Genomic DNA, 13,999 nt, shown 5'->3' on the forward strand with positions numbered 1-13,999 from the left:
TCAGGGGTCCCGGTACGAAGCCGATACGTCTAGTATCGACTTCGTATTCTCCTTGATTTTCCATGCCATTCTAAGTATTCGAGTCCGATTCCCCGGGTTTATATCTCGTATTCTCAATGAATCCCCATGCCATTCCAAGTATTCGAGAATCACGTATCTTATATTTTCTGATTCCCCGGGTTTATATCTCGTATTCTCAATGATTTCCCATGCCATTCCAAGTATTCGAGAATCACGTATCTTATATTTTCCGATTCCCCGGGTTTATATCTCGTATTCTCAATGATTTCCCATGCCATTCCAAGTATTCGAGAATCACGTATCTTATATTTTCCTATTTCCCGGGTTTATATCTCGTATTCTCAATGATTTCCCATGCCATTTCAAGCATTCGAGAATCACGTATTTTATATTTTCCGATTCCCCGGGTTTATAATTCGTATTCTCAATGATTTCCCATGCCATTTCAAGCATTCGAGAATCACGTATCTTGTATTTTCCGATTCCCCGGGTTTATATCTCGTATTCTCAATGATTTCCCATGCCATTCCAAGTATTCGAGAATCACGTATCTTATATTTTCCGATTCCCGAGCATTTTTTACATTTTGGTTTCATCAAAAACATTTTTAATGCAATCATATAATTTTTGTGAAAGATAACTTTAACATGTTTTACTAATGAAATTTAAGTATTGATGAAAATTATAAAATATATAATTGAAAGTTGCTTTCGTTTTCACTTTTTCTTTGGTTTTTTGCTGTTTTGCCGTCTTCCAGTGATTGGGGTGCTTGTTTTGAAGGCGCCGGGCATCTGCTCTGGTGTCTTGGGGTCAGGAAGGGCTAACTCTTGTTGAACTGTTCAAAAAAAAAAAAAAAGGAAATTTACAGTTCCAAAAAGAAAATAAATTAGTTTGCACGTCATGGACAAATGTTCTATACAATAAACCTGACTAACCTTGAGAAAATGATAGTTTCTTTTTCTTGATATGTCGGTCTTCGCGTACCTCTGCGTCTGATGATTCATCTTTTGAAAACTCTCCTTCTCTGGCAAACTCTTCCTCGCTCTCTTCTTCCGAGGAGTATGTCTCATACTCTTCATCCTCTTCATCCGAATCTTATGAAGAAAATATAATTCATTATTATTTAGCGTTTGAAGGATCCGTGAATTTTTTTTTCCTGATCATGCTTTCAGATGGCGCTCAAGACCTTTAAGATCACTCTTCGCGCTAGTCAAATTACGCCACGCGATGATTTGTTAATGTATAATGAGCAACAACTCTCTAAATATAGAATGATTGATGGCATTGAGGATTTAGAGTGATGTTTTAGTTATTACGAGATAATTTGTTCTAAATGTCTTTGTTTGGGGGGGAGGGGGGACATTATGACATTGACTTTCAGCTTCCTACAACTTCCTTCCAGCTGACAAAATGCAAAGCCATTGAATATTAGATAATCATAAACAATCATGCATAATAATTATGCCAATAAAAAGTTAATTAACTTGTATATAATTACTATACCATGTGCCCCTTTTCCTTTCAAGAATGGGCTCTTCGGAGAAGAACTTCTGCAGCTGCTGTCCTCATCCTCCATATCTTGAGTTCTTGTTTCCTGCGGGTGTTTTGGTCGGTTGCGCTTTCTTGTTAAAGGCTGTGGGTTTTTTCTTGAGAGGGATGGTCTTCCCCCATTTTCCAGATCTCTTAAGGTTGATGCTGTGGTGCTGTTGTGATGTTGTGGTGCTGTTGGTTGACGTATTGGAGTTTGTCGTTGTTGAGAAACAGCCCATGCTGGAGGTCTTGATGGTAATTTCCTCGTACAATTTGCACCCCTCATTCTCTTGTTTTTGAGGTGCTTTGATGTGCTGTCTTTCTCCTTAACTTTTTTTTGTAAAGCTTCGAGGAGGCTTGACAGCTCAGCACTCCTCCAGGATGGACTACGCACGACCCATATCCCTTCCTCATCTCCATCTTCCTCGTCGCTCATATAATTATGGTCTATTTCTGACAGCCTTTCTCTTTCCGCTTCGTTTGCCACTTTCATCCTTTGAACATATAGCTAAATGTAGAAGGACACAAGAAGAAATATTTGTTGTATTAAACATATAATTCTTTCAGTCCATAATATTAAAATGTTCTGTTTTAATAGGTATGATTTAAATGAGCAACAATAAACCCACATAACTGATAAGCGCTTTATAAATTGTAATTATTATTATTATATTATTATACTACTACTTTGAGCAGTATTACAGCGGTCAAAACGGCTCACGACTCACCCTTCTTCTTCGGGAAGTAAGGATCTTGTCTTTCAGTTTTTTTTCTGTCGCTTCTTTCCTTTCCGGCAGATTGTCCAAGTACTGCTGTCTTTTCGTCTCGAAGTATCGAGTGACAGCCCCTTAGGAAAAGATGTGCTTTAATTAATTTCTCTCTACTTCATTGTATACACACCGAACGCATAATTTATTACTGCTTTAATTAATGGTCATTTCAATGAGTATAAACTTTGTTTATAAATTAGAAGGTTTATCTGGTCAAATAGTTGGTTAAAGCCTCCATTTTGCCAATAAAGTTCATTGGTTTGGACATAAAGAATTTCCCATGAACCGTCAGAAAAGTAACAACAATTCATTGCGCGCCTCTTCTGATATCACCGGACCTGCTTTGGCAGAGGGAAAGATTGCTAAATTCTGCACGTTCTATAAAGGATTTTGTTAAGAACCATTTTTACAGATCGTTTTCAAATAGGGAGGAAGTAATCATCGTTTAATACGGAGGAAGTAATTTTGCGAGAAAAAGGGCAAGAGCATTGTCTTGGCTCATATTACTTTTGTGTAAAAATCCAAAACTTACTCATAATAACTGGTTTTTCATAGCCATTTTCTTCTTTGGTTATTTCTTGCACCAGAAATGCCCTCACAGCACTGTTGTGAGGACTGTCAATACTAGAAGTACAATGATAAAACAACGTCATAGTTAGGTACTGCATGTATCAAAAGTCACTGGATTACCATGTATACTCACCCTTCTTTTCCACGAAATTGCATTTCGTTTTGCTGGTTGTGGGCCAAATGTACATCATCCTGATAAAACATACAAGTTTTAACTAGGTGTGAGTCAAAATTCGAGTCATTTTTGTCCATAGACTATCATCGGTTGACTCTATGGACTGCGCCTTTCTGATTAATCATGTCACATTCAATTTTTCAGCGGTTTTTTTTTTTTCATGGAATGACCAGGGTACACATCACAGGGATCAAAATAACACAGGTATCCCAAGCTCTGCATTTTTACAGTAAGTATATTTGGGATCGTATGGCTTGGAGATATTATTGGAGAAATACAATTTTCAAAATAGAAACATATAGTTTTAGTTGTTGTTTGTGGTTTCTTTGTCCACATTGAAGAAAATGGCCTGAAATTCCACACAGAGGACAAAGAAACCACAAACAACAAGTAAGACTGTTTTTATTTTGACAATTGTATTTCTCCAATAAAATCTCCAAGCCATACGATCCCATATATACTTACTGTAAAAATGCAGAGCTTGGGATACCTGTGGAAATAACGGCGGGTCAAGGACAAGGTCCCGCAATTTTGCTACTTGACCGGCCAAATAAGATTTTCAAAGGCGACAAGTTGACCGGCCAAATTTTGGAGCGGAAAAAATGTTCGCATGTGATAACAATTTTTGACTTTTCAAAAATCGGTAGTTAATGGACAAAAATGTATTTGAAAGGTCATTATGTCCGGCTGTTATTTCGAGCCCTGCGGATGGTGAAAGGTAAATCTAAGATTCCCGATGGAGTATTTAGTGGAGTGATTCAAGGATTAATAAACAATTTCACAAACGGAATTTTAAGTCTTCAGTAAAAAATGGCTATTTCTTTATTTTCAAGCAAAATCGAGGATGGTCTGTTTCATGAATACAGTCGGAAGGTGACAGCTTGTCAAGAAGTTAATAGGCGGTTTTTTCAATGAATGATATTATGTCATTAAAATTGTCCTTAAACACAAAGGGGTTTTCACACACGAAAGAAAACCCAAATACGCTTGCAAAGGGCTATCAACAATAAGAACATTGTTATTCAATCCGCAAAGGAAACTTCAATCAAGTGCTCTTACAATTCCATTCAAAGTAATATAGTTATAAACATATATAATTGAAATAAATGCTTATGGATAACAACGAAAACCGACCCCATCACGGATGAGTCTGCTTGTGTAATAGAATAACCAATATTTATTAAATTAGTGCAGCTTCTTAGAGTACTTACTCAGTCTTTTTACGGTGTTAGAAATTCCTTAAAATATTGGTTATCAAATGATTAATTAAGAGTAACAAGAATTTACCTTCAGGGCTTTGGGAATTGGTCCGCTAAAGCTTGGAAGTTTGTGCGGCATTGGCACATGCTCTTGATCATTGCGAAGGTCCGTCAACTCCTGCTTCAGGGCCGCTATCTCTGCTGTGCATTGTTCGACGTTGCCTGCCAGTTTTTCGATACATTGGTTCTGTTTCTTTAGCTCCTCTCCTAAACTCTTAACGCTCTCAAACAAACGAGAGATTTCGACTGAGGAAACAACGATGTTCTCCTCTCTTCGAGATCCACGTGGACCGTATCCTCTGGATTCGCTGCTACTGCCATTTGAACTATCAGAGCCGCCGGCTGCTCTTCTATTAAAAAATGACCCAGTCGAAAAAGGCATGACTGCAGTTTTTTGTTTAGCGATCTAAAGTGATGAATTAACGGAGCTTTGTCTCACTAAGTGAACCCTTTGAAACCAGAAAGAAAGAGGTCGAGGGGGGCACGAATACTGATTATAATTATGAAAAGCCCGCTCTTTTACACAAACACCTCGCTGCTCCAATAGACTGAGAGCAATTTTTTCATGTGATACCCCACGTGGGATGCCTCGCTCCAGTACCCACGGGCAGATATACGACCGGATGACGTTGTGACGTTCATCTAGAGTCCATGCAACCGAGCGAGTCAGAGACAGTGTGCGTCTTTCATCATGGCGAATGTGCTACCTTTAAAACGAAGATTTTGTGATGGCTGTTGTACCTTCATGGCTAAAACTCAATACTATGATCACTTACCTTGCAATGCCAGTGGTGAGTTGCTAAATATAAATAAACATGCGCATTTTTTTGATAAAATAGCAAAGGAAGTTGATGATTTTTTAACGATATTCTATTCCCTCCACAGCGTCCAAAAAAAGCAAATCTTTCTATTGTGAGCATTGCCAACAAGCTGTCTCAAAGTCAACCTACTATGAGCATAAGATCCTTTATGGAAACAACGCAGAATTGGAAGGCCCTCTACATGGTAATACTTCATCCGCAATGGAAACGCCGGTACAGGAATATTTTGACAGTGAAAATATAAGTGATGAAGAAAATGATATTCAACTCGAGGAGGAGGATCTGAATTTCTTTTCCGAGGAAGGGGAGGAAGGCAGTAGCAGTGACGAAGAGGCAAATCTAAGTGGCTTGCACGATGAAGAGGAAAATGCAATAAACGAAGAAATAGAGCCAGATATTTCTCATTCTCAGGTAGAGATGACACTTTAAGTATCATTGGTTTGTCCCATGGGGGGGGGGGGGGGGGGAGGGGAATTTACATTTTCTTGTTTTCAAATGTCAATTTCTCCAGCCTTGAATCCCCATTAATCCAAACTAATAACCCATGTCGACTTTCCAATACAAAATTAAATTTTTCACCCAGGGATGCCTGTGGATGTTTAAATCTCTTTTGATACACATCAATTTCTTGGATTGCCTGTCATCAATTGTGTTTCAAAATAGTTATAGTTTGACTGAAAATCGTGAAATTATTGGGGGTTAACTGTCCCTTTAAAGTTTTTTATTAGAAATCTTTGTTGAAATCATAGGAATTGTATTTCCAATGGTCTGAACAATTCATTCATTTTCCCATACCCCCCCCCCCCCCCCCACTAGGCTTAACTTTTCCAATGTTAGTTGGACAAATAACTTCTTCAGTAATTAAGTAGTGTTTACAGAACAAGAGAGTGTATTGTATCACAATATGCCCTTGAGTTCTGTATACTAGATATCAAACACCTAGGTAATCTCTTTCTTGTAAAAAATATTAGAATTAAAAGTGAATCTGGCCAAGCAATTCCAGGCTAAATTTTATGCCAATCTGTGTTTTCCTGTAGGTGATATAAAAAATGCAAATCAAAGCACTTTGTTTTACTATTAGATACCTTCATTATTTATGGGAGGGTGATTAACTAAAAAATGCACCTTTTTGGGGTGGAGGGGAGGGCACAATTAAAGTAATTTTGTTCAACAAATAAATGAAGAATTAATAAATGAATGGGCCCTCTCGAAAAGATTTAAAAAAGTGCAAAGTCAAACATGATAATTTTCAAAAAAGTCGAATCCTCATTTCACCAACTTTAATATGGTATCTCACTTTAAAATACGATTTTTGGCAATACAAAGATATCGGTCACTTTCTGTGAGTGCATGGGTATTATGAAAACCCTTGGAAGCCTCCTTAATCAATGTTCAATTTCTGTTGCACAGGTTTATATATTGGCATCATTGTAATCATTATTTTGAATAAAATTAATAATAATAATTGTTTTTACATAATAGGACTTCAAATCATGAGAAAATTTTACAGAGACAAGCAAGTCATGATGTCAGAATTCCCAGAAGAAATGCAACATGTCACCAAGATTGTTGAATCTGCCACAAACCCTCAAGGAACATTACTGGAAATGATACTTCCAAGTAAACAGTATTCAGAAATGCTTTCTTTACAAATAGGTAGACCATTAGAAGTAAACTTTGCGAAAACACCAGAACAGGTTCCTCTTTCACCCATTAAGAGGAAAGCATTGAGTCAAGGAGAAGTACTGAAACTTAAAGAAATGTATGCATTAATTTATGATACCTCTGTTGTTAAACATGTGTCTAGGTTTTATCAGTCCTTTACACAACTATTATATGCAGGTAATTTGTATAGTTGTAGTACCATGAATGATGACAATGCTACAGTCGTAACAGCTACATGGTTTAATGAAATGAAGCGCCCTGCCATACTCCGAGGATTTTTGCTGCATGATGTAATTTTGAAGGATCAAAATAGAAGGGAAAAGAAAGTTACACATGTTCTAGCTAAAGTAGATTGGTACAGGAGTTACTCTAGAACTAATATTTATTCTCATCCAGTAGAAACATGGTCAACTATTCCTGAGAATTACTCCAAATTTTCATACATTCCAGTTGGCAGATTCCAACAGAAATGTGCTGTTGTGAAAGGAACAGTTAAAGCAAATGGAAATAGAAAGGAACAAGTTAATATTGTTATACCTTTGCCCCTAGAGACCAGAATATAGATTTTTTTTATAAGAAAGTGTTCTAGTTAGGGCCTCTTTACATGAGAGGGTGCACCTATGTAGTATGGCTAACTCTTTTGTTTTGTGTGCCCCAAAACGGAAAAGAAAACAAGAGTTAGCCCTACTACATAGGGACACCGTCTCTCATGTTAAAAAAAGCCCTTACAGTGTAATAAATCCATCAATAAGAGACAAAAGATTAAAAGTGTAGTAGCACCAAATATGCTAGTGTATTCCATGGGTATATGAAAACAACTCTTAAGATATTACAAAGTAAAAATTAATAAAATAAATGGGATTTTAGTGGTATTTACACCGTGGCTATTCAATGTCCACTGAATGAAGGCCACAAGTTTACTAGTATGCACATGTTATTAGGTGCTACCCCTTTTAAAAGGGCACTTGGACGAAAATGCCCCAAAAATGAAAATGACTTGAAAAGTGATGAAACTTATCCATATGACCCTGATAGTCCCAAGCAATAAATTTTCCCCTCAGTCATTAGTAGTGGATAAAAATTACTTATTATATTAGCATCTAAATTTGGAGTAAATGACGTCATTTACTCAACCCTATTGTTCTCTGAGCTTTTAAACCCAAATTTCTTGGGGATAATGTGTCTAAAATAAAGACATTTTAGGGATGTTGTTCTTAAATGTCTTCTATATTCAGTTTATCCACAAATATTTGAATTATTCGGATTTTCAAAATTTGGGGAATATTCGTCCAAGTGCCCCTTTAAGTAAAGGCAAAATCACAAAATCCTTGCTAAACTGATCCTGGGGTTGTACCTTTCCCTGAAAAGGTGTTTATTTAGTTTATTTAGAATAGCATTTACGGTATTTGTAGCAATACACCTACACTGTAGTCAAATTCTAAAGACTAATTACATGCTGACGAGGGTGAGGTTGACTAACAGGATCTGTGAAATAATGTATATTAGATAAATAGTTAGATACTAGACAGTCTGTTTATTTAAAGTATGACTTAATTTCAGCCACATAGCTAAATTGCATTATTTACAATGATCAGTTTAAAGGAAAACATTTTAGAATAATAATATATATATATTACATTATTATATTCCTAAAGTATCACTATTACTAGAAAATGGTATTATAAGGAATAATAAATAATTTTGAGCTGAAAGTGGTCACATGATTCTAGGTTATCATCCAATGCAAGAAAAAATTCAATTATGTCTCCTGACAACCAACATCCGCCACATACATGACGTCACTCTTTCTTTTCCAGAATACCAGTAATCTCACAGTCTAAAGATCTGCCACATACATGACGTCACTCTTTCTGTTCCAGAATACCAGTAATCTCACAGCCTAAAGATCTGCCACATACATGACGTCACTCTTTCTGTTCCAGAATACCAGTAATCTCACAGCCTAAAGATCTGCCACATACATGACGTCACTCTTTCTGTTCCAGAATACCAGTAATCTCAGTCTAAAGATCTGCCACATACATGACGTCACTCTTTCTGTTCCAGAATTCTTCGATTGCAGGCTACGTCATAGCTAATTAAAATTCACCCTCGAAACCGGAAGTCGGCCATTATGGTGGTTTACGTGACGGATATCAGGTCAACATCTTATTCACGAGGTCAACAATCTCTATGGAACTTGCAGCGTTGTTATACTCTGTTTAATCCGTTATGCCTTATCATTGTGCAGTGAAAGGATGTGCACATAACAGCTCGCGTCAAAAAGGAAATTGTAAGTTTTTTAGGTTCCCAAAAGTTATAGAGAACCAGGGAAATCAGTGCAAAACCATAAGTGAGGATAGAAGACGAGAATGGATAGCAAATATATATAGGGGAGATTTGAAGAGCATAAATCTGGAAAACACAAGAATATGCGGTTGTCATTTCATTTCTGGTAAGTTTTGCTTTAGTTTTGCCCTGAATTTATTGGAGCTCGCAAGTTTTTTAGCTGGATAACTTGCAACATAGTTAACTATGCTTGCAACAATTAACAAGACTTTACTTCATTCTAGGCGAACCGGGAAAACTCTACGATCGCCTAAATCCTGACTGGGCCCCTACTCAGAATATGGGGCATAATCGGATATCTTCACAAAAAGTAGCTGCTTCAGTCCAAAAATATGAAAGAGCAAGTCAACGGGCTAGCAAGAAGCGAAAGGCCGAAGAGATGCAGAAATCAGAAACCCAAGAAAAGCCGCCTTCGCTGGATGTACAGACATCGCCATCTAGCAGCATCGAAAATCCCCACTTGTCCGATTTTAATTCTTACCACGGTATGTCTAATATCCAATAATCATTTGTAGTTCAAAGTGCAAAATGCTTGGAAAAAGTAAATTTGTAACATATCATTAGAAAAATGATGGAGGGGGGGGGGGGGGGATAAAAGCAAAAAAAAGAATATTTTCAGTAAAAATTCCACTGAAAAAAATTGGTGCCATGCAATTTTAATAAATGATATTCCTGCCAAGACCAAAAAAAAAAAAAAAAAAAATGCCATTTCTAAATCTAATGGTTCGCCCCAAGAAGAGCAATGATGTGGTTGGGGCAGATGCAGACTGTCAGGTGAAAATGGTTGTGTAGGTAATATGATTTGGCTAGCCAGCCAGCCCCTACCAAAATACCCTGGTTTTGACACTGTATGAACCATTAAAATTTCAATGTTTTACTATGTAATTTTTAAAGCACACACAACAATTACATTCTTTCCTGTTTGTAGAATCTCAAGATGAAACAGAGAACACACAAGTAGCATTTGAAAATGAATGGAACAAGGATTGTAGCTGTCAGACTGATTCTGTGACAGTGGCCAATTTTAGCTGTCAGACAGACATTACAATGGCTGACCTATCCTGCAATGATATTTACATCAACACTGTGACGCTTGAGTTACAAAATTTGAAACAGCAGTTAAGCAGTTTACAATTGTCAGAGGATAGCCTAAGGGGGAATGATGAAAAAACAAAATTTTATACTGGTTTACCAAATTTTCTTATTTTAATGCATATATTTCACCTAGTAGCACAGAAAGTGTCAACAACCTGCAACAATGCATTGAACCAATTCCAGGAGTTTCTTCTAGTACTGATGAGAATAAAGTTAAACCTACCCTTTCAGGATCTTGCTTACCGCTTTGGTATCTCCCAATCTACAGCCACCAGGATATTTTATAGGTGGATCAACATTATGAGCGATAGACTAGATTTTCTTATTAAGTGGCCAGAACGAGAACAGTTGAGGAAGACAATGCCCTTAGTTTTTCAGCAAAACTTTGGGAAAAAAGTTGCAGTCATTATTGATTGCTTTGAGGTATTCATAGACCGACTGTCTAGCTTGATTGCTCGAGCAATGACATGGTCAAATTACAAGCACCACAATACAGTAAAATTCCTCATAGGTATAACCCCTCAGGGTGTGATTTCCTTCATTTCAAAGGCCTGGGGAGGTAGAGTTAGTGATAAATATCTAACTGAAAATAGTAAAATGTTGCGCAAGCTTCAACCAGGGGATATAGTACTTGCAGATAGAGGGTTCGATATTGAAGACAGTGTTGGTTTTTATCAGGCAAGGTTGCACATCCCAGCTTTTACAAGGGGTAAGAAACAACTCTCTGCTCTAGAAGTAGAGCAGACACGCAAAATAGCAAATGTGCGCATACATGTCGAGAGGGTTATAGGGCTTGTAAGAAGAAAATTTGTTATTTTACAAAGTACACTTCCTGTAGAAGCAATAACAGCAAAGCCAGGTGATAGCCTTGCACCAGTAGATAAGATAGTAAAGGTTTGTTGTGCTCTGACCAACCTTTCAGACTCCATTATCCCATTTGACTAATTCAAAGCTACAAAATGGTCTTAAGAGCATACTTTCACAAGATAATTTATAGTAAGTTATTGTTGTTTTATCAGTTTAGTAAAACCACTCTAAAAAGACATTGTATAGGTGCAGTTTCTACTAAAAAACTTGAGTTAAAACACAGATGGGGAAAAATTATTATTACAAAGATATATATCATAAGTTTATGCTTACATATTATCATCTTTATCTTCTTATTGTAAGTTATGTAACATATTTATATTTTATGGTGATTATACATGTATTTTTATAATATTATTATATTTTTATATATCAATATATCTTATTTTAATATGATTTTTGTTTAAGCTGATAAGTAATAATTATTGCTGATTTTTTGCATCAAAAATAAACCCATGTTGCATTGCATTTTATATAAAAGGTTGTATATTGTCAATATTAGTATATAAATTTATATGACAGTAGATGATTGAATAATAAAATGAATTATAGCCCTTATGTGCTTCACTGTTGCATTGCTAAGATTTTTTAAGAAATGCCATCTTTGAAATTAAAACGAAAAAGACTCCTTTTTAAAGAAATGGTAAATAACATGGCCATAAGGTGAATATTGAGATTTTAAGTTGCATATTGTAACACAGCCATGTTATTTACCCTAGCTATCACACACTATTTCTGTGACTTGTTACAATCAGGACACAACCAGTATCCCTCTGGCTCCTTACTAATCCTTAAACATTTTAAGTGATACCACTTGATTTTGCAATCTGTGTTTTCACAACGAACAAGGGTGCTTCCTTCAATATGCTGCTGACATAGACAACAATAAGCATCATCATCATCTGAGGCTACTGGTTGTTCAACAAATGGCAAGGAAGATCTTGTGAACCACTGTCCTATTACCTCTGGGAGGATAGCTTTGTAGAAAAAATCTTTTGATTTGATTAAAACTCCTCTCCAAAGTTCTAAGTCAGGAAGGATTCTCTCAATATATATTCCTCTTGGTGTCCAAACAACAAAGTCACAGTACTCAATATCACAAATGAAAAGTTGTGCCTGTACTTGATAGTAATAACCATGTGATTTATCCAATAAAATTTTATTGCCATCCCTTTTTAAGCAAAATCCTTTCTCTTCTGCTGCTTCCCATGGTTCCAAATCAATATCTTTGTAGGGACACTTAATTTCACAAGCACCCGACCCACAACAGTCACAGCATACCAAGCCATCAGGTGATGCTCCAAGGAAGGGCCATTCTGGATTTATGTGGAGTCCACTATCTGACACTGTGAAATTGTCATGCACAATTTCCATTTCATTCTGGTAAGCACTGCGTGCAACTGCCTCCTTTGTTTTTCCCCAGTTAGTGGCAACATTGCTGAATTTGTGAGCCTCTGGGTAGCAAATGCTCTTTACCAAGCTTGCTGGAGGCTTTGTAGCTCTGGAACAATAAACAGACTTCAATTTGGATGCTGTTATGCGGCCAGCTCTTTGTCTGAACCAAAGACTTGATGAGGCTTGCTCCCTCGTGTTGGATTCAACAGCTTTGCATTCTTCTTGAGTGATTTGAAATTCAATGTTGGAACACTTTTCAAGAAGCCTAGTGAAATCTAGGTCAGGTTCTTTATCAAACCTCTCTGTGATAGGCTTGGGCAAATTCACTTGTTTTGGGACATACAGGTCACTAAATGGTTCCATAAGAGATAATATTGCTGGTCTAGTACCACAACAAGATATATTTTCAAAGAAACTGTTTTGTTCTTCTAGAGTAGTTCTATTTTGAATACCATTGGCATTACCTGCTGGTAGATCTCTTGAGACAGACGGAGTTTTTCCCTCACCTAACAGCATCTTATGTTTTTGTTTGGCCGACCTTAGGTCCATCTCTGATGCTGGTAGGTAAGGAATTTCCTTAACATGGGAGGGCATTAACCATTTGTTTTTGTTTCCAGTGCATGTTTTCAGTCCCTCAATTCTTGAACCAGCTTCGCAGGCAAACAAAAGGGCACCAATGTGGAAACATGCTTCACTCAAGCCTGCCATGCAGTTGCAGTGTGCGGTAATCACAGTGCCATCATTTTCTGTGAAAAACCATGTCTTTAAAGGGGTTTCTCGTGCTCTTTGTGAATGATTTACCTGTATAATCAAAAGAAAACAATTATTTGAGCATAAGGAGCTAATGAAATATTTTAAATTGCTTCGGTTAAGCCCCCGGGGGAGGCTGGACTAGAAACTTTAAACTTTTTTGGTCAAATTCCCCCTCTTCAGGATTCTGAACGGGGTCAAACTCATGTAAAAATCCCTACCTTGGGACAAATTCAGGAGTCATACAGTCTCAAAATTTGGCAAAATTTCCGACCCTGGCGACAGAATTGTTGGTAAATGCCCCTGTGGGGACAATAAGTGTTGATCTAATCCCTGGGGGGCTTAACATTGATAGGTGCATAACTACTATACAAGATATTCATGACTCACCCTTGCAAAAACAAGCGTTTTGTTTGGATGTACCTCTTTCATCAAGAGAGTGCCGACCCAGCCAGATACGAAGAAATTATACGCGTCCATTGATTTGTACGCTCTCATCTGCTTATTGGTAGCCCAAGATGTTTGGAGAACCAAGTAGTTCACGATATCTGGGTATACGATGCTAGGAATTTTTGCACAATCTTCGCTGAAATCACCATTTTTTAAAGAATACAGATCAAATCCGATGTTTTGCACTTTTTCCCTGTATCTATCCTTGACAGGTTCAACCATAGAATCGTAATATTCCGAAAACTCTATAGGATTGCCTCGTGAGCTTACATTAGACGCCAT

The 13,999-nt window shown here is 37.1% G+C and overlaps 4 protein-coding genes across 4 annotated transcripts; 2 read left to right on the forward strand and 2 right to left on the reverse strand.

Annotated features, from left to right (window-relative positions):
* Positions 1–495: 495 nt before the first annotated feature.
* Positions 496–4,707, reverse strand: LOC148908111 (uncharacterized). Its single transcript, XM_089035771.1, has 7 exons — positions 4,354–4,707; positions 3,025–3,083; positions 2,854–2,945; positions 2,280–2,398; positions 1,525–2,059; positions 957–1,115; positions 496–856 (listed from the first exon to the last, which is right to left on the reverse strand). The coding sequence occupies exons 1-7, from the start codon at positions 4,705–4,707 to the stop codon at positions 738–740; spliced, it is 1,437 nt and encodes a 478-aa protein (XP_088891897.1). The 3' UTR covers positions 496–737.
* A 255-nt stretch (positions 4,708–4,962) lies between these two features.
* LOC148908112 (uncharacterized) lies at positions 4,963–7,595 on the forward strand. The gene is made up of 3 exons (XM_089036102.1): positions 4,963–5,116; positions 5,211–5,557; positions 6,629–7,595. Exons 1-3 carry the CDS (start codon positions 5,017–5,019, stop codon positions 6,641–6,643), a joined length of 462 nt encoding a protein of 153 aa, XP_088892228.1. The 5' UTR covers positions 4,963–5,016; the 3' UTR covers positions 6,644–7,595.
* A 1,442-nt stretch (positions 7,596–9,037) lies between these two features.
* LOC148908113 (uncharacterized) lies at positions 9,038–11,475 on the forward strand. Its single transcript, XM_089034765.1, has 3 exons — positions 9,038–9,266; positions 9,385–9,645; positions 10,089–11,475. Exons 1-3 carry the CDS (start codon positions 9,044–9,046, stop codon positions 11,198–11,200), a joined length of 1,596 nt encoding a protein of 531 aa, XP_088890891.1. The 5' UTR covers positions 9,038–9,043; the 3' UTR covers positions 11,201–11,475.
* A 376-nt stretch (positions 11,476–11,851) lies between these two features.
* LOC148908114 (uncharacterized) lies at positions 11,852–13,999 on the reverse strand. The gene is made up of 2 exons (XM_089035772.1): positions 13,658–13,999; positions 11,852–13,318 (listed from the first exon to the last, which is right to left on the reverse strand). Exons 1-2 carry the CDS (start codon positions 13,997–13,999, stop codon positions 11,852–11,854), a joined length of 1,809 nt encoding a protein of 602 aa, XP_088891898.1.

Source organism: Actinia tenebrosa, unplaced genomic scaffold (assembly GCF_029948245.1).
Source record: "Actinia tenebrosa isolate PJP-AT-01 unplaced genomic scaffold, QUT_ActTen_1.0 PGA_scaffold3__52_contigs__length_22856419, whole genome shotgun sequence".
Classification (NCBI taxonomy): domain Eukaryota; kingdom Metazoa; phylum Cnidaria; class Anthozoa; order Actiniaria; family Actiniidae; genus Actinia; species Actinia tenebrosa.

Bases quoted from the DNA above. Each gene is read 5' to 3' on its own strand.
- LOC148908111 (XM_089035771.1), bottom strand. From the start codon at position 4,707: ATGCCTTTTTCGACTGGGTCATTTTTTAATAGAAGAGCAGCCGGCGGC. The intron at 2,946-3,024 runs GTGAGTATACAT...TTGTACTTCTAG, and splicing joins CAATTTCGTGGAAAAGAAGG to TATTGACAGTCCTCACAACA. The intron at 857-956 runs GTTAGTCAGGTT...TTTTTTGAACAG, and splicing joins GAAACTATCATTTTCTCAAG to TTCAACAAGAGTTAGCCCTT.
- LOC148908112 (XM_089036102.1), top strand. From the start codon at position 5,017: ATGGCGAATGTGCTACCTTTAAAACGAAGATTTTGTGATGGCTGTTGT. The intron at 5,117-5,210 runs GTGAGTTGCTAA...TTCCCTCCACAG, and splicing joins CTTACCTTGCAATGCCAGTG to CGTCCAAAAAAAGCAAATCT.
- LOC148908113 (XM_089034765.1), top strand. From the start codon at position 9,044: ATGCCTTATCATTGTGCAGTGAAAGGATGTGCACATAACAGCTCGCGT. The intron at 9,267-9,384 runs GTAAGTTTTGCT...ACTTCATTCTAG, and splicing joins CGGTTGTCATTTCATTTCTG to GCGAACCGGGAAAACTCTAC. The intron at 9,646-10,088 runs GTATGTCTAATA...TCCTGTTTGTAG, and splicing joins CGATTTTAATTCTTACCACG to AATCTCAAGATGAAACAGAG.
- LOC148908114 (XM_089035772.1), bottom strand. From the start codon at position 13,999: ATGGCGTCTAATGTAAGCTCACGAGGCAATCCTATAGAGTTTTCGGAA. The intron at 13,319-13,657 runs GTGAGTCATGAA...TTGATTATACAG, and splicing joins AAACGCTTGTTTTTGCAAGG to GTAAATCATTCACAAAGAGC.